Source organism: Caenorhabditis remanei, chromosome II, assembly GCF_010183535.1.
Source record: "Caenorhabditis remanei strain PX506 chromosome II, whole genome shotgun sequence".
In the NCBI taxonomy this organism is placed as follows: domain Eukaryota; kingdom Metazoa; phylum Nematoda; class Chromadorea; order Rhabditida; family Rhabditidae; genus Caenorhabditis; species Caenorhabditis remanei.
In genome coordinates, this window is record NC_071329.1 from 2,958,935 (window position 1) to 2,984,716 (window position 25,782).

A 25,782-nucleotide genomic window follows, 5' to 3' on the forward strand; every position below is an offset into this window, starting at 1 on the left:
AAGTAAATTTATTGTAAGAAACTGTGTATTTGTCGTTATATTTTATCCGGAACCTATCACCCCGTATTCGTACGCGGGCAACTCAACGATATATAAAACTGTATCTAAAATATTGGCGCTCCCCGTCTAGGCGCCAGACTAAGCACCCGCGACCAATCAACCGCGCGCCCCGTTGTCGCCCTCCTTTTGATCGCTGACATTAACGATACTGCGTGTATCTCTGTTTATTTTGGTGCTAGGGGAAATCTGAGAACAGATTCAGAATCCTCATAATTTCAGCTTTTTGATCGAATAATTTTATATTAAAAGATTGAAATTTTCAGCCACAACTTCCACCTTAACCGACTCCACCACCAAGAAATCCAACAGTAAAACCAAGAGCGTTGATTCCCTCGAGAAGAAAGCCACAACTACTACCAAATCCCGGGAATCTACTTCAAAAGAGCCTCGCACAAAAAGCATCGAACCCTCCAAAGAGATCCTCTTTGTCCCTCAAGAGCCCTCCACTCCAGATGCCCTGACACCAAGCGCCCCCATGACCGGATCAGATGAGCCGGCGGAGCCAGAGGAGGATCAGAAGTTCGACAAGGGCATCGAGTTCTTGCTCAGCTGTCTCGGCATGTCAGTAGGGCTCGGTAACCTGTGGAGATTTCCCACAAGAGCTTATGAGAACGGTGGCTCCGTGTTCCTCATCCCCTATTTGATATGTGCTCTGCTCTTCGGGCTCCCTGGAGTCTATCTGGAGTTCGCGCTCGGTCAATATCAGGGAAAGTCACCGCCATTCGTCTACCGACGGATTATGCCAGTGCTCGAAGGGTTCGGTTGGGTGGCCGCGTTGCTCATGGCTACTGTAGGTGTCTACTTCATGTTGATCATCTCGTGGATTAGTGTTTACTTGTTCAATGTGGTCATCGGGAATTCGGGGAAGTGGGGACTATGTGATAATAAGTGGAATGATGCAGGTTAGTGGAAATATGTATGTAGATCAAATGTTGGCCCCCATTTTGACCATTTTCTCAGTCTATGAAAGTTATAGCGAATTGATAAAAACAGGCTGAGAAACAGGATTTATAACCGAGACGTTTCGAAACCATGGCGTTTGGAAATTAAGAAAAAAACCGATTAAAACAGAAATGGTGTTTTTAAATGAAAAAAAAAACATGAAAAACGGGCTACATTGAAATTTTGAGCCGTGTACTCCTCGTGGACAAGATAGATTTTGGAATTTTGAATTTTTTACGGATTTTTTTCCAATTTTTTCGACACTAAACGTGTAAATGGCGGAAAAATGAGTGTTTCGAAATGTCTCGGTTCCCAACTGTGTTGGTTTCAAAACGTTCAGATTCACAATTCTGAAACTAAACGTTTTGAAACCAGGACGTTTCGAAACCATGCCATTTTGACACCAAAAGTGTAAATTACGGAAAAATGAGACAGTTTCCAACTTTCCCGGTTTCATAACGTCCTGGAGCCGTAATTTTCAAATCTGACGTTTTGAAACTTGATGCATTGTAACATTGTAACCGAGTCGTTTCGAAACCAGGACGTTTCCAAAACAAGACATTTCAAAGTCATGACATTTTGACTCCAAACTGAAAAATGAGAGGGTTTCGAAACGTCTCGGTTCCCAACTGTTTCGGTTTCAAAACGTCACGAATACACCATTCTGAATTGGACGTTCCAAAACCAGACGTTTCGAAACCATGACATTTCGACCTTAAATATGCAAAAATAATTGAAAAATGAGGGTTTCAAATCTCAAATTTACAAAATGTCTCGATTTCCAACTGTCTCGGTTTCAAAACGTCCCGGAGCCGCAATTCTGAAAATTGACATTTTGAAACCGGACGCATTGTAACCGAGACGTTTTGTAACAAAATTCAAGTTTAGCTCGGTTTTAAAACGTCTTTAGAGTTTTGAAACCGGAAGACATTTCGAAAATTTGCAAAAATTTTCGGCGTTTCGAAACGGGACATTTCAAAACCAGATGTTTTAAAACCGTGAGGGCTTTAAAATCTCAAAGTTGCCAAATGTCTCGGTTTCCAAACGTCCCCATTTCCAGCCACCTGCTTCAACATCCCTGCCCAAGAGCTGTGCTCCGGTGCGCACCCTGCCGGATGGAACACTTCTGACACACCAATCCAAAAATTGATCTACATGAATGGATCCTGCCACGACAAGGAAGATTACGAGAATATCACTCTAGTTAGTGCATCCGCACAGTATTTTCAGTGAGTGTTCGATGGAGCGCGATTGCAATATAATCAAAATTTTAAATATTCAGAAACTTCATTGTCCGCCCATCTACCAGTTTGACGGATTTCAATAGTATCAATTGGCCAATATTCATCGCTATGATTATCGGATGGGTGATTACTGTACTCTCGATATGGCGTGGCATGAAATTTGTGGGAAAACTCTCTTACGTTACCGTAGGCCTACCGTATATCATCGTGACAATACTGTTTGTGAGAGGTGTCACTTTGGAGGGCGCCGGCGATGGGTTACGGTTCTTTTTTGCTGGAAGTGACTTCAGTGCACTCTGGAATTATAACACATGGACTGCCGCCTTGACTCAGATGTGTTTTTCGTTGTCGATTGGGTTTGGAGGGTTGATGAATATTGCCTCGTATAATAGGAGAAAGCATAATTGTTATAGGGTGAGTGTTGGAAAAAATCTGGAACGGATTAGAACTGAAACCGGCCCGTTTTAAAACTGGTTTTGAATTGAAACAGAGATATTTCAAAACTATGATGTTTTGATCCTTACGGTATCGGTCATTTGACAACTTTGCGACGCTTCAAAACCGTTAGAACCTTTAAAACTGTGCCGTTTCGAAACTGAGTCCTTTTGCAAAGTTCTTAATCCGGAACGTTTTGAAACTTTGAGACATCTGAGTACCGTTTCAAAACGCCATGGACATTTTAAAACTGTGTCATTTCCAAACCGAGACATTTTGCAACCTGCAATTTTAAAACCGATGCGTCAAGTCATTCATAACAGTTCTATACCGACCCAGTAGTTTTAAAACGGTCCACACATTCGTTTCAGGACGCCATCTACCTCATCATCGGTGACACCACAATGTCTCTAATCGGTGGCGCCGCCGTCTTCTCCACTCTCGGCTTCCTGGCTCGAAAACGTGGCGTCGACATCTCGGAAGTGGTCGCCAGTGGCCCAGATCTCGCATTCAGCGCCTATCCGGACGCCATGAATCAGATGCCCGTGCCGTGGCTCTGGAATTTTCTCTTTTTTGTAATGCTGTGGTTGTTGGGCATCAGCTCGGAGTTTGGTACGGTGTTTTGTGTCACCATTTTTCAGAGAAAAATACATTGAGATTTTCAGTGATGGTGGAGCTCGTGTGCTCATGTCTTCGTGATCGATTCCCGGAATTTTGCGAGCGACGGATTATGGTGGTTGGAGGTGTCAGCGCGATTCTTTTTGTGTTTGGCATAGTGTTGACGACAGATGTGAGTTTTGAAATGGGTGGTGGTTTTGCAACGGCAGTTTTGATTTGGGACATTTTGAAACCAAGATATTTCGAAACTGGGATGTTTTGAAACCGTGACTTTTTTGAAACCAGGCCATTCTGAAACGGGTCATTTTGCAACCATGAAATTTTGAAGCCAAGACATTTTGCAACCGTGTCTTTTCGAAACCACAAAATGTTGACTTTTGTAACCGTAAAATATCTAACTCATGTCAATCTAAAACTTTATCATAAAACCGAGACGTTTCGAGACTGCGACGTTTCAAAACCGTCAAATCTTTCAATCAGGGTATTTCTAAGCTGCGCTACACTGAAACCATGAAATCATAAAATCGTGACATTTCGAAACCAGGCCATTCTGAAACGGGACATTTTGAAACAAAAAAAATTCGACGTATTGTAATAGTCACAAATCTAAACCATGTCAATCCAAAACCATGACTTTTTGAAACCGAGACGTTTTGAAACCAGTCATTCGAGAACCGTGACATTCTTAAACTATTCCCGTTTCAAAACCGTATTGGTCCAACACACTCGGAATCTTTGAACTCTTGAATTCCTGTTCCGACTTGAGTCCCATTTTCAAGACGTCTTGTGTTTCAGTACGGTTTCTAAACGTCCCCTAGTGTGTTGTTGGGAAATTTAGTGTTGTTGGGAATTCCGACTTCCGGATAAGGAAAATAATTTCCCAACATCTCTGGTCCCTAAATGCCCAAAAAATCTCAAAAGACACATTTCAAGAACCGATATTCCAGGCAGGCATCTACTGGTTCGAGCTGTTCGACGAGTACGGCGCGGGTCTTAACGCCGTCGTTTCAGCCACCTCCATGTGTATCATAATCGCCTATCTCTACGGTCTGGAGCACTTCAAATTCGATCTCAACTTGATGTTGGGAGCCGGCGGCGGATGTTGCTCCATATTTCTCGGCCATAATAGCCCATATTTCCGAGTGAATTGGAAGTGGATCAGCCCGGTGTTCGGTGTGATTTTGATCGTTTTGAGTTGCTGGAAATCGTATCCCCATCATAATGATCCGGTTGCGTATCCCGTTTTGTTTGATGTAAGTCTATTAGTGGCCTTGTCGGTTCCTAGGCCACCAGTTTTGAATTTCAGATCCTCGGCTGGACCCTTGCTATCACCCCATTCACTATGATCCCGCTATGCGCCTTCTTGGCCTATAGAAACTTTAAGAAACATGATATTGTGAGTTTTTGACTCCGGATGTCCAAATATTTATTTATATTTCAGCCCACCCGAGGCCTGTTCCTTGTCCAAAAACAGCACCCATCCTACCAGCGGATCTCGAGCGACTGGTCCCCCGAACGAAAACGTATCGGGCTCCGGCTGCCGTGCCACGAGCCGGGAGACCAGGTGGCGGTGTCGTTGTCGACACTGCATAGTGTGAATAAGAATAGTGATTTGGAGTCGATTTAGAGATTTAGTGATTTAGTGATTTTTTATTTTTTACCCGAAAAAAGTAATAAAATTAAATAAGAATACTTAATGAATCTCGGCGAACCACTCGGCCATCTGTCGATCACAGTCGTCGTCGGTTATCTAAAATTGGGAATTTTTATAAAGTTTTCGGTCAGAAAGGCCCTCTTACCTGAGTATGAATATTTGGGTAGACGAGAAAATAGAATAGGCAAAAAATGACGAAGCCGAAGAAGAATGTCATCTGGGTGATCCAGTGGAAGCGGTGCATGAAGGTGGGCGAGAATTCGAAGCAGTTGGAGGATTGGGATACTGTAACGAGGAAGAGGTGTTTGGGAATGGAATTCGATTATGGAGGACCGCGTTGCGACACGCGACGCGTGAGGAAATTGCCGAGACATTTTGTAACTATGCAATCGTGAACAATACTCCTTTTCGTCCGGTTTCGAACTGCCCGGTTTCAAAAGGTCCTGGTTTTGAATTGTCTCAGTTTTTAAATGTTGCAAAGACTTCCGGAAACCACTCGTTTTCACGCATTTTTCACACAAAAAATGGTAGAAAATGCAGTTTTCGGACTAAAATACACTTAAAACTTCCGAAAAGTCAAATTAACAACTTTGAGTCGCTTTTCAGCGTTTTCGATGTTAAAAATTCCAAAAATTGCTAATTTTCAGATGAAAAAGCTTGAAATTCTGGTCCAAAACGCTTGAAATTTGTTCAAAAAGTCAGTTTCAGCTGATGTTTTCGGTTTTTGGTCAAAATTCTGATATTTTCTCAAAATTTTAGCTTGAAAATGTGTTTTTTTATACTCGGAAATGCCATTTTCAAAGATTTTTCTGAAATTTTCAATTTTTTGACTGTCAGGCGTGCCTTTGACGCGTTTTCAAACTTTTGAGTGGCTGGCGCGCTTTTGGCGCGTTTTAAGAGCAAAATTGACTGTCCGGCGTACCTTTGACGCGTTTTTCTCCAATTTCTGCCACTTTAGGCTCTCTGGCGCGCCTTAGACGCTATTTTTGGACTAAACTCAGCATTTAGAACCCCATCCATATTTTCAGCCATTTCTAGCCGATTTTTTAGATGTATTTTGTATGTCTGTCCTGATATCTGTGAGTCCTGATGTCTGTCTGTCTGGATATATGCTTGTCAGAATGTCCATCTGTTCCAATGTCTGTCTGTCCGGATGTCTGACTCTTTGTGAGTCGGGTGTACATTCCCCCCATAAATCTATACCTGTCCATTCACTATTCCCGTTCTCCTTTGCCCGATTCTGTCGACATACAGGCGACGTCGAGCCATTTGTCTCAATGGGTATCTGGGTGAAGGTGTCTGGCGACATTGAGACCCTAAAAAATTAATTTTTTAATTCAAGAAAGTTTAGCTGAAATTCACTTTTTCAGCGCCGGATTCTCATAGGTAAACCCTCCGCCGGCGCCGTTGACTTCGGGTGAGGAGATGCCGTTGACAAGGCGTAACATGGGTAGCATACCGGCAGCCACGATTGACGTGTCTCTGGAAATTTCAGACCAAAAAAATTATAGAATTATAGCAAAAAAATGTTGGTGGGAAAAGTGTGATAGAAGTTAAAGTCAAAAAACATGCAGCAACCAGGAAAGAATCAATCATCATGCATCAGTGACTTGCTCACTCTGGACTATCCATCTTCGTCGTCACGTCCTCAGATGTTGAGGGCTCCGTAGTGGTAACTGTAGTGAAATTGTCGGCGGAGACACTTGTCGGTATCATCACGACCATTTCCAGAGGGACGTCCAGACGAGTCAGTTGACATTCGGTGCCCACTTGGGAGAGTTTGTACAGGGAGGAAGTGTTAGTTCGGAAAAAAAGAGGAAACTAATTGGGGGGAGAAATGGGAGGATGCGGGTTAGGTAAAGTACAGGCAAATTTTGGGTACTGTCAAGGTTATCTCATTAGGGAAGGCCTCCGAGGGATCGTGGAGGTATAGGACATGACCTATATCATTGGAAAGCTGAGAAAACGCTGATTCCAAATATATCATCAGTTTTTGCCCTTGAGGCTTGGTATTCGAGAAAAACGATGGTCGGTAAGTTAAACGAGATCGGTAACGTACTCCACAGTCACACGGCGGCCTTCCCTAGTCAGAATCCGGTAATATTTTCAAAAACTAAAAAATCGAAATGTGACTATTTTCGAACTAGGGCACGTTCCAAACGTAAGGTTGGGTTTAAGGATGGAATCTATATTTTTTGAATCCAGTTTTCATTATTGTAGGCCTCCCCGAGATATTCAGGCGAGAATTAGGCAAAATTCAGAAACTCATAAAGCCATAATTTCAGTAGGTTAATTTTTGTGAAATGGTTTTAATTCTATGAAAAACTGGGGTGCAAGTCAACTTTTCGCTTTTTCAGTTGTCAACTTCTCGCATGTGTACTAGCACAACACGCTTCTTACAAACCGCGCTCTACCGAAACTGAAAAAAATTGTGTGCGAAATTGAGAGACTCAGAGAAAAATAGACATTTTTCAAGGGCATTTCGGTGGAGCGGGGGTTGTAATAACAGTGCTGAGCTAATACTGACCTTAGCCAATTTTTGTCTCTGCGGAATTTCAGAGCTAATGTGACCAAAATTCCACATTTTTTGGAAAAATTTGAAAGAAAAAAATTAATTATTCAATTTATTGCTTTTTCAGAAAAATACTATATTTATCAAAAATACTATATTTTTTCAGGTAGGAAATTGACGAATGAACTTGAATTTACATCTATTAAATAGACCAATTCAAGACCTCCACTTTTGTAGTTGACCACTTTTTACGACGGTCCCTGGGGAGATACGGGCGGTAGAAGGGTTTCTAAGGACCGCCCGTACAAAAAAGTGGTCAACTACAAAAATAATAAACGTGAAATTTCTCGCATTTTAATGGTTGTCAACTTTTTTGTAGCACGTATAGTTGCTGAGATACTGTCAAATTTTGAGGTCACTAAACTTCTATTAACATTTTTTCGCGACTTTTTCAAATTTCCATGTGTTTTTATTACGAAAAATACATCATAAACTCATTTCCTATGTCTGCAAACGAAAACAAAAAAGTATTTACTCGGGGGGGGGGGGACTCGAACCCGGGTACCTCTGCGGGGGACACACTCTCCGAAAAACCCCCACTGAGCCACCTGGTAATTTTTTTCAAAAATGCTCAAAAACCCATTTTCGCCGATTTTTTGTTGGAAACATAGCTTTGGGACGTTTTTTCACCTATAAAACTTTATTTTTCGACTTTATCTCACTTAAACCGCCCATACCTCATTAGGGACCGCCTGTACAAAAAAGTAGTCAACTACAAAAATGAAGCTCTACGTTTGGTCTGTACGATCTATTAAAATTTACTCTGCTGTACCAAAAATGCGTTTAATTTTTACGGCTACTGAAACATATGACACTCTAGTCGCCCTAAGCAAACTTTGGATATTTAGATCTCGAAATGAATTTTGCAAACTTTTTTTTACAATTTGAACCCCGTTTTTACCTAAAAATGTTTTCAGAGCCCACTACAATCTACTTTTACAAAACCAAATCTCCTCAAAACACCCACCTCGTAATCAGCAATCTCTGCCGCATATATTTCACCGCTGCCAGCTTAATCAGTGACAGGAACACTATACAGAAACAGACACCTGTAAAAAATCGTTTTTTTAAGTTTTCGAACTTTTCAATTAACCCAATTAACCTACCTAAATACACATCCATCGCTTTGATATAACTAACACGGGGCATCACTTCATTATACGAGAATAACAGGAAGGTTATAGTAAGGATGATAGATATCATGTCCTGAAATCAATAAACCAAGTTTAAGAAAAGTGGGCGTGGCCTACCTGGAACGAAGTCTCATTCTCCATCCACAAAGACACCCATGATGTGATAACGACTGCAGTGGAAGGGATAATTAGTTGGAGGAAGCAAAACCCGGCGGCTCTATTGAAAACGAAGCAGACATACAGTCGGGAGTAGTCACCTGGAAAAAAATTTATTTTTTTTTTAAAACAACGATGCTCCGAAATCCCGTTCTCTAAAACCAACCCGTCGCATAACTCTCCACTCTACTCGTAACATAGGCCTCCTTCACTTGAAAATCGGGGAGCCGAATTTTGTGGAGCTTCAAGGATTGTATGACTCCAGACGACCAGAAGTACTTGACTTTGTCCGCGGTGTACCCGTCTGGAAATTCGGTAGTACTGTACTGTTGGAGAGGGTACTGTAGGCTTACAACTCTCAAAACCCATTTTGCATAGCTGGGTGTCAAAAGGGAACAGGGTTAGGTCCATGCCACATGTCAGGATTAAAGAGAGCCGCCGACTGTACAGTATGCTGCCGTTGTTGCGGAGTCTGGAATTTATTCTAATTGTGAAAAAATGCGCTCTACAGAGAATTCTGTAACTGACAAACCTCAGTAGCGATCTATGTGTAATCGATTGTCTTCTCGGGTTCTTCGAGGATATCGCGTTTGGCACGAAGGTATCCGGGTGCCATAAGAAATTCGAATAGCTCTCATGCAACGAGATCTCGGTCTTGTTTTTAAACTTCTCCCGACTATAAGTCAACCTTGGGTCCCGCCACGATTCTCGATAAAACATTTCGATGGAGTAGTCCATGGTGACTTCAGACACCGATCGAATGTTACTGACGACTATGGAGACGTTCACATGGACTGGGCCGTCGTAACCGTCGTCGGGCACCTGGCGATGATCGTATTTGATGGAACGGAGGAATTGAAGGAAGTCGTGGGTTTCGCTGGAAAAGATGTGTTTATCTCAAGAACCTGTTGCGTTATCAAAAACTACAAACTACAAAAATGAAGAACGTAAAATTTTGGACATTTTGTTAATTGACATCGTTTTGGTAGCACTGAAAGCTGAGGAGCTATGCGCCGTTAAAGATTCCGGCAGACGGAGAGACGCAGAGAAGCTAGAGTGTCTAGCTGTCTGCGCTCTCTACACAACGATATTGCTTCGAAAGCAATGTATTGCAGGTATCAAAAAGCTGTCAACTAGAAAAATGATGAGCATAAATTTTTACGCAGTTTAATAGTTTAGAACTTTTTTTGATTTTACGGCTCTGGAACGTTTTAAAACCGAGACATTTCGTAACTATGATATTTCAAAACCAGCCGGTTTCAAACCGTTTTGTAATAAACCATGTCAGTTTAGGTACGTAAAATTTTGAGACGTTTTGAAACTGAAAATGAAAATACTTGATTTCCGCCCGTACAAAAAAGTTGTCAACTACAAAAATGAGAAACAAAAGAAAACAAAAAAGTTTTTACTTTGGGGGACTCGAACCCGGGTACCCCTCCGTGGGAAACACTCTCCGAAAATTCCCACTGCGCCACTTGATCACTTTTGTTCAAAACTTCTCAAAAACTCATTTTTGCCAATTTTTGGACGCCATTGTTCGACTATTTTAATTCAAACTAGGTATTTCACTTAAACCACCCGTATCTCTCTAGGTACCGCTTACAAATAAGTTGTCAACTACAAAAACGGAGACCCAACTCACCCCTGCTCAAAAATCGATGCCTTATCATAAATCGCATCATTATACATCTCATCCTGATACTCTTCATCCTCTGAATCATTCTCTGAATTTGACTTTTTCCGAAGCCTTAGTGCAGCACGGACTCCCGAACAGATCTGAAATTTTGTATTCTGAATTCTTAAAACTTTTGATGTACTTACCTGCACCGCCTCCATAAATACAAGAAGCATAAACAATTTTCTTAAACTCATGGCTCCAGAAGTCGAAGACGTCATCTCATGCTCCACTTCTGCAAAAAAGTGTCGGGAATACTTATTCAAAAATGCGCGTACTAAGAAGAGAAATAAGAAGATGTGTTCAAGTGTGTGAAAACGGGTGAATAGAGAAGGGGGAATGTATGCGGGAGAAAAAAGACATGATTTTTTGGTTTATGAGCCCCCGGTGGGAAACTGAATGGAACTTTTTGAGAAAAGAGGGTTAGTCAGCAGATAGGGGACATAAAAAACAGTATTAGGGGAAGGAAACTCAGCAATTTTTATTTTGAAAACAAGAAAATGTTCTAAAGTTATTATTTAAAGGGGTTAAGGAGACCGCCTTAGGATTCAGAGGATGAGGAGGCTAGATTTAGATCGGATAGTCAGATATTTCCAAATTTTTAGTATTTTATAGAACAAGAACAAACATATATTTTTGTAGTTGACAACTTTTTTGTACGGGCGGTCCCTAGTACGGTACAGGAGACGTTAAAAGGAGGGGTGTTGCTAGCGCTAGGTAATTTTGAGCTTTTGTATCTCTGCAACCATTAGTGCTATTAAAAAACTGTCAACTAAGTCAACTAACTAAATGTAGAGAATGTTCTGCTCTGCAGTTTTGTAGTTTTTAGTTTTTTGATAGCGCTAAAGGATGTTGAGATAAAGGCGTTTGAAAGTTGCAAGTAGAGAGCGCAGGCATTCTAGTTCTCTGAGTTTTCTTAACAGATCAATAAAATTTTAAAAACCGCAAATAATTACTTTCAAATTTGTGAAAACATCCAGAATCTTTATATTTCTAAGCCCAGTAGGGAGAAAATCAAGTTTTAGAAGATAAGTATGATAATGGTGTGATTTTCAACACAGGTATAGAATACGCGTCAAAGGCGCGCCAGATGATTACACCGAACAAAATTTAGGAAACCAGTCGAAAAAACCTCGGATTTCATGACGTTTGGAATAACAAGTTTTGAGTTACAAAACGCGCCGAAGGCGCGCCAGACAAAAATATTTTTGAAAATGCATTACTGAACCAACCGTTAATACTATAAAATAATTGTCAACTATCAAAATGTGTAAAACTTTTTGCTCAAAATTTTTGTAGTTAAACATTTTTTGGTATCTGCAATCGTTACGGAGAATGGACCATTCGGATAATTGTCATCACAGGCGCGAACGCAGACAGTCCGACACACAGATTTGAAGCGTCACCACAAAATAAGAAATTGAAAAATCAACTCAATTTTATATTGATTAGATAGAACAATTCAAGACCTCCATTTTTGTAGTTGACCACTTTTTTGTACGGGCGGTCTCTGAGGAGATACGGGCGGTAGAAGGGTGCGCAGGCGGTGTCTCCTTAGGGACCGCCCGTTCAAAAAAGTTGTCAACTACAAAAATGGAGATCTAGGTTTGATTTACATAATTAATATACTTTAAAATCGCTAACTAGTCAAGAGCTCCCAATTTTTATTTCATAAATGAATATTTTATATTTTGGGCTCAAAGACAACTTCAGCTCCTTCTCCTCCTCTCCCCCCCCCCCCCAAATCTGACACTTTTACGATGTCCCAATAAGCCATAAATCATATGAAGAACACCACGAGCACCACAAAGACAAAAATGGACAACGAAAACAAGTGAGTAGTAAGGATAAATAAGAAAAAGTACTCGTCGTCTGGTATAGAACTCGAACAAAGAAGAAAGCGGGAATTATTCGATTCCGGTCATTCGTCAGAGAAAGACTGAAATTGAGTTTAAAGAAAAAAGAAGAAATATGGGAATACGTATTTCTGGGTAGATCACGCGGATTTATTCACTGAGTACACGTTCTACGCGTACATAAAAAACTCTAGACCATGCGTTGCGGTCGCGTAGCGGTCTAAGCCAAACTATATACACTTTCTATTCAGCGTTCAAAAATTTCCACATTCTTGTCATATTCTTTTATGAAAAGTTATAAAAATTCCCATTTCCACTCAAAAACTGAGTCCAGTCCAGCGGCCACAAAAAAGGGGAAAAAGGGGGAAGACAACAATTGTCAATCACTTTGATGTTGTTCCGCTCCTCTGAAAATGGGTGCCGGGTGGGTACAGCTGAACGGGGTGACATGGGGGGGGAGAAGATTTTGAGGAGGAATGGAAGTTGTGGTGGTGGGAACCATGAGGAATAAGATGGGAGTGATGAGGAACTTGTGTTTTGGATGAGATGGGGGTGGGGGATAGAAATGTAATGTAGTCTAGTCTTCAAAAAGGGGAAAAATGAAATAAGGAACAGCTGGAAACTATCAGACAGGAAAAATTAAAGGTTGCATACATCCAAGGCTGTCGTACGGCCGCCCGCGGTTGGCCGCTGCTTTTTATTGAAAATTTCGAAGGACCGCGGCCGGCCCAAAACAGCTTTGGCACCAGTGGGGGTCGAACCCCGGTGGTCAGACTGGTACCAAAAAGTCAAAAGTATATCAAGTCATGTTTTCAGTCGAAACTCTAGAAAGCCGCGGAAGCTGTTTGAGGTTTTCAGGAAACACATCACAACACAACACAATACAATCACAATACAGCACAACAGGGCAGTGCGAAAATAAAATTTTGAAAAAGGAAGTCGGACGTCAGAATTCCATGCAATCCTGGTACAGTACGCGACACTTGCAGTCTTTAGTTAAAAATGTCTAACTTTGTGAATGTGAGACGGCCTCGCTGATTGTCTCACAACATTGATTATCTATTGAGTGTACAGATCACAAGTAGCGCTTCATTTTTGTAGTTGACAACTTTTTTATAAGGTCACACCTAAGAAGTTACAGACAGTCCATTTGAACAGATTACAAAAAAGTTGTCAACTACAAAAATAAAGCTCTATTTGTGATCTGTATATTCCATAAACAATCATTATGTAGCCAGTCTCACATTTACAAAACTGACCATTTTCAACTAAAAATTGCCAGTACCCAAGGCTGCCGTACGGCCGGCCCAAAAGGTGGCCGCGGCTGGCCCAAAAAAGTTTTGGCACCAGTGGGGGTCGAATCCTGGTGGTCAGACTGGTACCAAAAAGTCAAAAGTATATCAAGTCATGTTTTCAGCTGAAACTCTAGAAAGCCGCGGCTGTTTGAGATTTAGAATGTTAGGTTTGCTATAAAATTACTTTTATGTAGATTCTATGTTTATAGTCAGTGCTAACAACGTGCGTACCACACTTTTTAGTTGAAGCTTTTTTAAAGTTTATAGAAAAAAAGCATTCTACGGTAAGCTACTCGTCGTCTGGTATAGAACTCGAACAATGAAAAAAGCGGAAATTATTCAATTCCGGTTATTTGTCAGAAAGACTGAAATTGAGTTTGAGGGGAAAATATGAGAATACTTATTTCTGGGTAGAGCGCAGAGTTGTACGGAATGCCATTTTTTAGTATCCGGAATACGGAATCCGGAATCCGGAATCAAATTTTCGAAATCCGGAATCTGGAATCGGTATGCCGAAAAAACCCGGAATTCCGGAATTTCGGAATCCGGAATTCGGAATGATTCGATAAATTTGCAAGACCAAGTCTTTTTTTCGAGTGTTTTTAATGATAAATAAAGTTTAAAACTACTTTTTAGGATCAAAACCGGAAAAGAAGTACTAAAGTTGTCTTTTAAACTCAAAAAATTATAAATTTCAACTTCTGGATTCCGGAAAAAAGGAAACTCAAAAAACCGGAATGAAAATTTTCATTTTCCGGAATCCGGAACCGGAATGCCGAAAAAACCCGGAATTCTGGAATTTCGGAATCCGGAATCCGGAATCTGGACAACTCTGGTAGATCGGTAAGGATTCATTAATTATTTTCGAACCTATTGTCACTAGCACACGAGCCGGGAAATCTAAGATAGGGTACATGGCCTAACTTTCCCCTCCGTGTTGCCCCCATTCCTAGGCCAAATCAAAACTAAACCAGACTCTTTCCAATAACAATAACCCATCACACAAGTATAACAAAAAATATAAAAAGCCCTCTGGAGCAACAGAAAAAAATAAAAGAGAAGGGGGAAAGAGCAAGATCATAAAATAGAGCTCCGGGGAGGAGGGGAATGTGCTCTCCGGACAGCGAAACGATCATCTGCTCCTCTTCTTTTTCTCTTTGCGGTTTTTGAATCATATTCTTAGAAGGGTCTCTTTTTTTTGAGGAGAAAGGGTTCAATCCTTCTTAACATGAAGATCCCATGGGGTATCCCATGGGTAAGTCAAAAATAGGCTCCCTAAAGAATGCTCCAGACGGCTTTTAAGATTTTGTATTGGTTCAAAAAATTCTTCTCAACATGCTGATTCGGAATCTGTAATCCATTTTTGCAGAAAGGTTCACTGAGCCGAGATATATGAATTTTAAGTCATTTCTAGGGCAAAAACTGGAATTTTCCAGTTTTTTCTGTATAATTCGTGTAAAAAAGGTTTCAGAATTGGTATTGCCAAAATTTCGTGATAAAAACGATTTTCAAGGAAAAAACTATATCGCATTCATTTCTTACAGTTGTCACTAAACTTTTCCTAATAAGATTTTTTTACCATGAAATTTTGCCAGTGCGCATTTCAGCTCTTCTTTACCCATATTACACTAAAGAAAGCCAAAAAATTGGGTCTAAAATTGATTTTGAGAAAAATCTCGAAAAATGCTATTTTTGTAATAAAAATGACTTCAAATGCATATATCTCGGTTCAGAAAAACGTTCTGCTCTTATTTCAACCTTCATTTACACATATTACACAAAAAAATGACAAAGTTTGAATCTAAAATTGATTTTCAGGTAGATGTTTGTTGAAAAATGCAATTTTTCACTGAAAATGACTTAAAATGCATATATCTCGGTTCAGAGAAGCATTTTGCAAAAATTGTTTATATATTTTGAATCAGCGTGTTGAGAAGTACTATTAAGCCAATATGAAAGCTCAAAAAACTTCTGGAACATTCCGTAGTTAGTAAATCGACTCAAATCCGCCGTAAATCTACACAAAACTCTCGTAAATCACCAACATGTTCACTTATTCAAAGATTCACATCACGTCATCCGAACACCGCCAGAAATTTGGAGTCACTACTCAGACACCAATTTAGTCTCTAGAGGATTAAAAAAACTCAGAAAGTTACAAGGAGGCTGAAAATGAAGAGAAAAGACAAACAAATAAAAGGGGAAGATCTCATTTATGGTGGTGGAGGGATGACACAAGACATTTCATTTCTTTAAATTGTTTGCTGTGGAATAGGGGAGGAGAAGGGGATGAAAGGATGATTTTAATTTTAATCAAAAAAGTTTGAGAAATGTTGCGAGAAATTTCTTACTTGGGGGAATAATTTGCTAGTGTTGCTGGTCAAAGATTGGGACGCACATAAAATTGGAAATGTATACTAGCGGAATGCGGCTTTTGAAATGGTGAAAAGTGGAATAAAACATTTTTGGGCGGAAGTTGGAATTAATTTTTAATTTCAAAACCGGGAAACTGAGACAACGCAAAAAAAGAACTTGATACAGTATACCCGTCAGAAGATTGTAAACTTTGGCCGTTTTCAGTGTAAATGTCCGACTTTGAGAGTGTGTCATGGTGATACTGATTGTCTCATCCAATAGATCTTTAATGAATTATACAGATCAATAGTAAAGCTTCATTTTTGTAGTTGACATCTTTTTTGTACAAGCACTTTCTAGCAAGTTACGTATCGACCGATTTCAGTGTGTGCGATTTTTAAGCTGTCGTCTAAAAATGACCGCAACTCTCTAGAGAGTGCCCGTACAAAAAAGATGTCAACTACAAAAATGGAGCTCTACTTTTGATCTGTAAGATTTATTAAAAATCAGCTTGATGGGACAATCAGTATTACCATGATGACACACTCTAAAAAAGTTGGACCTTTTAAACTGAAAAAACCAAAACTTAATATACTTTTGAGCGGTACTGTAGATATCAGCGTGTTCTATGCAATTGGCCTACTTCCGAACCGAATGACAGGTGATCAATGTTTCGCGAGCCGGCTTGAAGTGTAAAAAACTACAAAAATGGTCAAATAGCATTGCAAGCCCGAAGCAACATAAGGATCACAGCGGTCTAAAAACATTTTCTAAAGAAAAGTTTACAGAAATTTTAAAACCGGAATATTTCGAGACCGCGAAGACTTAATATATGAAAATACCCGTGCATCTGCAGAATCAGTGAATTAACCCAGAAACTGAAAAACAAGATTTCTAGTCTTAAAAATAGATCTAAAAATTCAAAAAATGGAGATTCTCAAGTTCTAATTATGGGTATTTTATAAATTCCTAGAATTTTATTATGCCAACATCTAGTCCTCCGTTTAAATCAAAAATAGTTAGAAACAGAAAAGCTAGCATTTTGTAAGTTTCAGGCAGCTCTATCCACTTGGCGCCCTCCTCAAATGGGTCTAACTCAAGTCTCCGCCCCTTTTTCACAATTATAGACAAAAAAAACACTGAAAACCAAACACACCCAAAAGTACACACCCAATGTGACAAACATTTCAAAAACAAAAAAGTGTATTCCATAGTCCACCTCTTGGCAAGACACCCCTCCCCCCCAAACAACAACTTTTATATGCGATATGATCGTCGTCATCATCGTTGTGGTCTCCTGAAGTCTTTGCGGTGGGGATGACACAAAAAGTACTTACTCCCACTCATTTCAAGGCGAATCGAGAGGAGCAAGAAGAGCAATATGAGCAAAGGGGGGGGGGGAGTGAACAGAAACACATGTATTCAATCGAATGTCCGTTGGAATTGGGGGACGGAGAGAGGGTGGGGGGGAATACGGAGAAAAGGGGGGACGTCTGTCTGTGTGTTCGGCGTGTCCGGATGTCTGCCACACTGCACTGGAAGAGGAAAGTGGCAGAAACTGTTTCGAATCGATTTTTGAGGATTTTTACTGATCTAATGCAATTTTTCAGCCTAAAAACTATTTTTCTGGAATTCCATATTACTGAGTTGTTTTCCAGTCCGAAATCGCAACTTTGGCTTTGAAATTTCAACTTTTTTTGGATTTGTCACAAAAATCCGCAAATCATTGCTAAAACTACACAAAATTTGGAAAAAAATCGTAGCGGAAGGAGTACTGAACGTTAGTTTAACAGAAAATGTCACATTTTCCTGGATATTTTTAAACGTTCAGTAATTTTGTACGGGCTGAACAGAACAAAAATAGCACATCATTTTTGTAGTTGACCATTTTTTTTGTAGGAACACTATCTTGAAAGTTATAGGTTGTCAAAGTGAAAATCTCCAAAATTTCGCTAATTTCCATTGAAATTAGTCGATTTCAGGGAGTAATGGGTTTCTTTACCTGTAACTTTCATGGTTGTGTCCCCACGAAAAAATGGTCAACTACAAAAATGATGTACTATTTTTTCTCTGTCCAACCCATATAAACTTGAGTTTGTCGAACAATCACGTGACACCGAAATACACTGTCAAAGTTGGTCATTTTCCACTGAAAACAGCCAAAATTGATACCTTTTTGTCCGGTACTGTACATTGCTTCATACTGCCTGAAGTAAAAAATTAGTGTCCCTAATGTGTGTTCCCGGTGTGTCCGGATGTCTATGCATTGTTACCTGACAAGTTTACGCTGTTAATTATATCATTTTTATTTATTATTGATTGATAGAAGTATAGAACAAGAATTATGACAGGTGTAACAACAGTAGTTGGAAGAATGTATATCGAGTTGATAATGTCATTGACAACATGACAATTACAGTAGATAGATCAGGAAATTATTCAGATCGGAAATAAAATAAAAAGTTGAAAAATGAAAAATCATGGGCAGTTTTGTAAAATTGAAGAAATATCGGGCTCTCTATCGATTGAATCTTTTAAATGGCACTCCTCGAATTCGTGTTGGTTTGTATTCTGCATGCTCCTCTAGTAGTCTTGACTTCTCGACCTTAGCATCTACTGCCGTCTCGAACATTGGGTGCTCCGGGTCGTATCCTTCTTCAACTTTGAATTGAGCACTGTTCTCCATATACTTGTCACAACGCAGTGTATTCAACTTATTGGTGAGAACATTTACTTGATAGAAGTACTCAACCTTCTCTTTATAGAACTTTTGCAAGATCTTCTCCACCTGGCATTTCTCAAAGATTTCGATAGGACAAGTCATTTCAGCTAAGCCTAAGAATGCACGATTGATAACTTTTTTATCCTTAGAATACACTAGGTCCTTAGTATATCTTTTAACTTTTTCAAACGAGGCAGGGACAGCTGATCGACGATCGGAATAGTTCGAATATTGAGACATAGCAAAAAAACAGGATAGTGGTAGAGAGAGAAGGGACAGTAGACGTCTAGTCAATATGAGGTAACTGATGAGAATGAGTAATAAATATTCATCAACCTGTTAGGGGTGTCTTGGTGGGCATTCTTGCACTGCATTCTTTCCCACGTATTAAGGAAATGTGAAGATAGGATGCATAGTTAAGGGTCACTTGGAAATGTTTGTCTTCACATATGGTTACAGTTCGAGCAAAAAACGTGTGTGAACGTCGTTATAAATATTGACTTCTTTACTAACAAGAATCTTATACATGGAAACTAAATCAATAACAATACACCTATAGAGAAAAAAGAACACAATATTTGATGAACTCGAAAAAAGAGATGTAAGGGAATATTTAAAGGAGCTACGGGAAATTACGGCATAGGAATAAGGATAGGAAATTCGGAGCCAGGTTTAAAGGGTTTTTACAAGGTTTGCGTTTCAGTACCCCTAACATAATGTCAATTTTTGTAAATCCAGTTCAGAAATTATTTTTCTAAATTTTTCGAAAACATTTTCTTAAGACTGATGTTTTGTAGGTTTCGACGGTTTTTGAGGAATATACTTGAGAAAAAGAATGGAAAATTTTCATAAAATAAAAGAAGTTCAAAACTCGGAATTTTGCAAGTCCGTTGATTTGTAGCAGTTCTGATCCGGACGGTTCGCATTTGTACCAGATTAATGACAACATGCTGACATTGAGCAAATGATAGAGACAGTACACTTTTTAAATTATTAAGATTTATTGATTGATGGAATGAGAGAAACAATTGAATGACAGAAAATAATATAGACGGAACGATATAAACAAACAAAACAAGTCTTCAGATCATTTATCGATTGAATTTTGGAAATCTACGAATCGGTGTTGGTTTGTACTCAGCATACTTCTCCATAATTGTAGACTTTGTTCCTTTGGATCCTGAGAACTCCGGATCGTACTCCTCCTCCTTCAACTCCAACTTAGCTGTTTTCTTTCCTGTCTTCTCGGATTCTTCTTTACGACGGAGCTCCTCGAATTTCCGCTTCAAAATATTGACCTGATACAGGCACTCAACATTTCCTTCGAATCTCTGCAGTCTTTTTTCCGTCTTACATGTCTCAAATACCTTCAAAGGGCAGTTCAGTTGGGCGAGTCTGAGAAGAGCATGACTAACAGCATGTCTACAGTTGGAGTGCTTCAGAATCTTCGAATACTTGGCAACTTTATCGGCAGAAGTCTCGAGATGGACCTTCTGGATAGGGTGGGGACGGATAAGGGTAGCCGAGGAATAGAGTGTAGAGTGGGGGATTGGTCGTGGGGCCATATTGGTAGACAGGATAGAAAATAAGGGAGCAATAAGACAGTAGGCAGTCTGGAAAGGCAGAATGAGATGGGCAGATCGTCCACGGCTTACGTCAAGCGGAACCATATCTGCGTACTTTGCGTATTGGCTCCTGGGAAGAGCGCGCACCACTTTTCAGGGTGATAGACACTGCTCCTGGGAAAACTCTGGGCCTATTACTCTAAAAAGTGGTGCGCGCTCTTCCCAGGAGCCAATACGCAGTGGTTAAGGAAATGTGAAGATAGGATGCATAGTTAAGGGCCATATGGGTCTGGTTGTCTTCACATATGATTACAGTGCGAGCAAAGAAACAATGAGTAACGAGTTAATTGTTTATTAGAAGGATTCACACTACTTATTCAAATAAGAAAACGAGAAATAGTGAAAATTCAAAAGTTGGAGTGTTTGAGCTAAATAGAGGGTTCCACAAAATTCAGGGAAATATGATATGGCTTGATAAAATATCTTACATAGACGAAAAATTATTCAACTACAAACATTTTGATCTAGGTTGACTTCGATCGCTTTCAGAAAAGTATAATCATGGCTATAGTTGAAAAAAACATGAGACTATGGTAAGCGCCTTAAAACTGAGGGACTGTAGTTTTCATGGAGGGAACCATTTCAGTCCAAATATGGACATGATTATACTTTTCTGAAAGCTCTCGTCACGCTAAATCCAATGCTATGGGTTTCATTGATTTAGATTTGACGGTTCTAACTTGTGCCTGTTCAATTTCGCGCAATTCGGATTAGTGTCTAGAAACAGTACACTTTTTAAATTATTAAGATTTATTAATTGAGTAAAAGAGAATAACAATTGAATGACAAAAATAAGTGGAACGATATAGACAAAACAAAATAAATCAAGAGATCATTTATCGGTTGAATTTTATAAATTTACGAATGGGTGTTGGTTTGTATTCCGCATACTTCTCCATAATTGTAGACTTCAGTCCCATTGATCCTGAGAACTCCGGCTCGTACTCCTCCTCCTTCAACTCCAACTTAGCTGCTTTCTTTCCTGTCTTCTCGGCTTCTTCTTTACGACGGAGCTCCTCGAATTTTCGCTTCAGAATATTGACCTGATACAGGCACTCAACATGTTGTCAACTGTACCATGCAAAGCATTCATTTGACAACTTGAAAGCACTTTAATGACTCTCTACGGTTTTGCCCACAAAACTAGAGTCATTAAATGCTTTTATTATTTCCGGTTTACTATATTTCCCATTTTACCGTGTTAAATTACGTTAAAACTGCTCATTAAGCAAACCACACTCACAATAATTATATTTGAATGCCCGCGCTAATGCGCGGGCACCTACGCAGCGAGGGGCACCCACGCAGCCGACCGACTATATAAGGCGGCGGCACGCGCCCTCTCGAGTCCAGTTGTTCAGTAGCGCAGTCGTACAGTCACAGGCTGTCGTCCGCTCCCCATTCACGGTGTCCCGTATTGGTTCTGACCCAATCTGTGCCCGATCTATATTCTATTCACTGACAGCACTTCTACTGCCCCTTCTAATAAGGTGGCAAAATCCCCTCTAATAGGGGTAGAAGGTAAGCCTAAATTATGGCCTAAAAAGTGTGTAAAACCGCTATAATCTTCTCCCTCATGAAGGGTTTTTCGCATGATTTTTCCCCTTAAAACATCGGGTTTTAATCAATTTTCTCCCGCTAATAACGCGACATTCCAACCCGGAACAACTCTTCGGCCAAATCATTATGGACCGCTCTTTATTCATTGTTCCATATTTCCTTAATAAATTGGGATTCGTTTACACTTGTGTACTGTTATCTGCTTGCACCGCTTATCCCCACTTACCGCGCACAAAACAGACATTCTCTCATAATTCCCCGGAAATGGGTGGGTCCTCCGACGCCCGCTAGACCTCATTGTCCACACAACATTTCCTTCGAATCTCTGCAGTCTCTTTTCGCTCTTGCATGTCTCGAACACTCTCATAGGACAGTCCAGTTGGGCGAGTCTGAGAAGAGCATGACTAACAGCATGTCTACAGTTGGATTGTTTCAGAACTTTTGAATACTTGGCGACCTTATCGACAGAAGTCTCGAGATGGACTTTTTGGATAGGGTGGGGACGGATAAGGGTAGCCGAAGAAGAGAGAATAGAGTGGGGGATTGGTCGTGGGGCCATATTGGTAGACGAGATAGAAAATAAGAGAGAAATAAGACAGTAGGCAGTCAGGAAGGCAGAATGAGATGCTGAGATCGTCTATGCCTTACGTCAAGTGGAAACATTTCTGCGTACTCTGCGTATTGGCTCCTGGGAAGAGCGCGCACCACTTTTCAGGGTGATAGACACTGCTCCTGGGAAAACTCTAGGCCTATTACCCTAGAAAGTGGTGCGCGCTCTTTCCCAGGAGCCAAGACGCAGAGGTTAAGAAAATGTGAAGATAGGATGCATAGTTAAGGGCCATATGGGTCTGGTTGTCTTCACATATGATTACAGTGCGAGCAGAGAAACAATGAGTAACGAGTTAATTGTTTATTAGAAGGATTCACACTACTTATTCAAATAAGAAAACGAGAAATAGTGAAAATTCAAAAGTTGGAGTGCTTGAGCTGAATAGAGGGGTCCACAAAATTCAGGGAAATATGACTTGAGAAAAAATCTTACATAGACAAAATCTCAGTCAACTTCAAACAGAAAAGAATAATCATGGCTATAGTTGGAAGAAACTGTGGTATGCGTCTTTAAACTGGGGTACTGTAGTTTTCATGGAGGGAACCATTTCAGCCTAAATATAGACATGATTATACTTTTCTGAAAGCTCTCGTCATAATTCTCCCATGGAATAGGCTCCATTGATTTAGATTAGACTGTTCTGATTTGTAAAGGTTCAATTTCGCAACATTCTCACTTTAAACAAACGCTAATACACATGCTTTTGTTATTGTTAAGATTTATTGATTGAGGGAATGAGAGAAACAATAGAACGACAGAAAACAGTGGAACGATATAAACAAAAAAAACAAGTCTTCAGATCACTGATCGATTGAATTTTCCAAATTTACGAATCGGTGTTGGTTTGTACTCTTCATACATCTCCATTTTTGTAGACTCCAGTCCGTTGTATCCTGGGAACTCCGGGTCGTACTCCTCCTCCTTCAACTCCAACTTAGATGATTCCTTTCCAAACTTCTCGAATTCTTCTTTACGACGGAGCTCCTCGAATTTCCGTTTCAGAATGTTCACCTGATAGAGGCACTCAACATATCTTTCGAATCTCTTCAGTCTTTTTTCCGTTTTGCATTTCTCGAATACCCTCATAGGACAGTCCAGTTGGGCGAGTCTGAGAAGCGCGTGACTCACGACATCACTACATTTGGAATGCTTCAGAACTTTTGAATACTTGGCGACTTTATCGGCAGAAGTCTCGAGAGGGGTCTTCTGGATAGGGTGAGGACGGACGGCTGGGATAAGGGTAGCCGAGGAATAGAGAGTAGAATGGGGAATTGGTCGTGGGGCCATGTTGGTAGACGAGATAGAAAATAAGAGAGCAATAAGACAGTAGGAAGTCTGTGAGGCAGAATGAGATGGGGAGATCGTCTACGGCTTACGTCAAGTGGAGACATTTCTGCGTACTTTGCGTATTGGCTCCTGGGAAGAGCGCGCACCACTTTTCAGGGTGATAGACACTGCTCCTGGGAAAACTCTGGGCCTATTACCCTAAAAGTGGTGCGCGCTCTTCCCAGGAGCCAATACGCAGAGGTAAAGGAAATGTGAAGATAGGATGCCATATTAAGGGCCATATGGGTCTGGTTGTCTTCACATATGATTACAGTGCGAGCAGAGAAACAATGAATAACGAGTTAATTGTTTATTAGAAGGATTCACACTACTTATTCAAATAAGAAAACGAGAAATAGTGAAAATTCAAAAGTTGGAGTGTTTGAGCTGAATAGAGGGTTCCACAAAATTCAAGGAAATGTTACTTGATAAAATATCTTACATAGACGAAAAATTATTCAACTACAAAAATTTTGATCTAGGTTGACTTTAATTAATTTAACTGAGTTTTTTAGCGATAGCTTTCAGAAAAGTATAATCATGGCTATAGTTGGAAGAAACTGTGGTATGCGCCATTAAACTGGGGTACTGTAGTTTTCGTGGAGGGAACCATTTCAGCCCATGATTATACTATTCTGAAAGCTCTCGTCACGCTGAATCCTTGAATCCCATGGAATAGACTCCATTGGTTCAGATTAGACTGCTCTGATTTTTAAAAGTTCAATTTCGCAACATTCTCACTTTAAACAAACGCTAGTACACAATTTTTGTAATTATTAAGATTTATTGAGGGAATGAGAGAAACAATCGAATTACAGAAAATAATATAGAAGGAACGATTTAAACAAACAAAATAAATCCTGGGAATATTTATCGGTTCAATTTTCCAAATTTACGAATCGGTGTTGGTTCGTACTCTTCATACATCTCCATTTTTGTAGACTCCAGTCCGTTGTATCCTGGGAACTCCGGGTCGTACTCATCCTCCTTCAACTCCAACTTAGATGATTCCATTCCAAACTTCTCGGATTCTTCTTTACGACGGAGCCCCTCGAATTTCCGTTTCAGAATATTGACCTGATAGTGACACTCAACATATCTCTCGAATCTCTTCAGTCTTTTTTCCGTCTTGCATTTCTCGAATACCGTCATAGGACAGTCCAGTTGGGAGAGGCGAAGTAGCGCGTGACTCACGACATCACTACATTGGGAGTGCTTCAGAATCTTCGAATACTTGGCAACTTTCTCGGCAGAAGTCTCCAAAGGGGTCTTCTGGATAGGGTGGGGACGGATAAGGCTAGCCGAGGAAGAAAAAATAGAGTGGGGGATTGGTCGTGGGGTCATATTGGTAAACGGGATAGAAAAAAAGAGAGCAATAAGACAGTAGGAAGTCTGGACGGCAGAATGAGAAGGGAGATTGTCCACGGCCGACATCAAGTGGAGGTGCATCTGCGTACTCTGCGTATTGGCTCCTGGGAAGAGCGCGCACCATTTTTTAAGGTAACAGGCCCTCGAGTTTTCCCAGGAGTCAAGACCCACAGTGACTATGACCCTAAAAAGTGGTGCGTGCTAAGACGACTGAACAGTGAGTGTGAGACCAATGAGACTGATGAGGATTGTGTTACATGTTTATTGGGACAGATGGTTATGGTTGCGCGCGAAAACGTAGATTGCTCCTGGTAAGACAGCTACCGTAACCTCATTTATTTCTCAAATCAAAATAAAATCACAATAATTCACAAGCAGTGAAACGGTACTAAAACCAACATTTTTAGAAAAAAAATTAGTGCTTCTTGCTCGGGTTTGGGCTTCCAATAATGATAACCTTACCACCACCACCATATGGGCGACCACCGTATGGTCCATGTCCTCCTCCACCGTAATACGTGTTACCACCTCCATGTCCGCCACCGTATTGTGGCTTGCAGTCCGGGGTCGTGGTAC

The 25,782-nt window shown here is 40.3% G+C and overlaps 8 protein-coding genes across 8 annotated transcripts; 1 reads left to right on the forward strand and 7 right to left on the reverse strand.

Annotated features, from left to right (window-relative positions):
• Positions 1-535: 535 nt before the first annotated feature.
• On the forward strand, positions 536-4,926 carry GCK72_004213 (uncharacterized protein; the record flags this gene model as incomplete). The annotated part of the gene is made up of 8 exons (XM_003101806.2): positions 536-962; positions 2,063-2,231; positions 2,285-2,660; positions 3,053-3,293; positions 3,347-3,471; positions 4,247-4,552; positions 4,606-4,695; positions 4,741-4,926. The coding sequence occupies 8 exons, from the start codon at positions 536-538 to the stop codon at positions 4,924-4,926; spliced, it is 1,920 nt and encodes a 639-aa protein (XP_003101854.2).
• Positions 4,927-4,992: 66 nt separating this feature from the next.
• GCK72_004214 (uncharacterized protein) lies at positions 4,993-6,678 on the reverse strand (the record flags this gene model as incomplete). The annotated part of the gene is made up of 5 exons (XM_003101775.2): positions 4,993-5,049; positions 5,099-5,238; positions 6,157-6,269; positions 6,316-6,435; positions 6,572-6,678. 5 exons carry the CDS (start codon positions 6,676-6,678, stop codon positions 4,993-4,995), a joined length of 537 nt encoding a protein of 178 aa, XP_003101823.2.
• A 1,801-nt stretch (positions 6,679-8,479) lies between these two features.
• Positions 8,480-10,710, reverse strand: GCK72_004215 (uncharacterized protein; the record flags this gene model as incomplete). The annotated part of the gene is made up of 8 exons (XM_053724541.1): positions 8,480-8,574; positions 8,632-8,731; positions 8,776-8,915; positions 8,981-9,118; positions 9,168-9,286; positions 9,347-9,691; positions 10,457-10,590; positions 10,636-10,710. The coding sequence occupies 8 exons, from the start codon at positions 10,708-10,710 to the stop codon at positions 8,480-8,482; spliced, it is 1,146 nt and encodes a 381-aa protein (XP_053588735.1).
• A 7,803-nt stretch (positions 10,711-18,513) lies between these two features.
• Positions 18,514-18,957, reverse strand: GCK72_004216 (uncharacterized protein; the record flags this gene model as incomplete). Its single annotated transcript, XM_053724542.1, has 1 exon — positions 18,514-18,957. One exon carries the CDS (start codon positions 18,955-18,957, stop codon positions 18,514-18,516), a length of 444 nt encoding a protein of 147 aa, XP_053588736.1.
• Positions 18,958-19,808: 851 nt separating this feature from the next.
• GCK72_004217 (uncharacterized protein) lies at positions 19,809-20,282 on the reverse strand (the record flags this gene model as incomplete). The annotated part of the gene is made up of 1 exon (XM_003101724.2): positions 19,809-20,282. One exon carries the CDS (start codon positions 20,280-20,282, stop codon positions 19,809-19,811), a length of 474 nt encoding a protein of 157 aa, XP_003101772.2.
• Positions 20,283-21,178: 896 nt separating this feature from the next.
• On the reverse strand, positions 21,179-22,461 carry GCK72_004218 (uncharacterized protein; the record flags this gene model as incomplete). Its single annotated transcript, XM_053724543.1, has 2 exons — positions 21,179-21,385; positions 22,129-22,461. The coding sequence occupies 2 exons, from the start codon at positions 22,459-22,461 to the stop codon at positions 21,179-21,181; spliced, it is 540 nt and encodes a 179-aa protein (XP_053588737.1).
• Positions 22,462-23,307: 846 nt separating this feature from the next.
• On the reverse strand, positions 23,308-23,799 carry GCK72_004219 (uncharacterized protein; the record flags this gene model as incomplete). Its single annotated transcript, XM_053724544.1, has 1 exon — positions 23,308-23,799. The coding sequence occupies one exon, from the start codon at positions 23,797-23,799 to the stop codon at positions 23,308-23,310; it is 492 nt and encodes a 163-aa protein (XP_053588738.1).
• Positions 23,800-24,708: 909 nt separating this feature from the next.
• GCK72_004220 (uncharacterized protein) lies at positions 24,709-25,182 on the reverse strand (the record flags this gene model as incomplete). The annotated part of the gene is made up of 1 exon (XM_003101808.2): positions 24,709-25,182. The coding sequence occupies one exon, from the start codon at positions 25,180-25,182 to the stop codon at positions 24,709-24,711; it is 474 nt and encodes a 157-aa protein (XP_003101856.2).
• Positions 25,183-25,782: the final 600 nt, after the last annotated feature.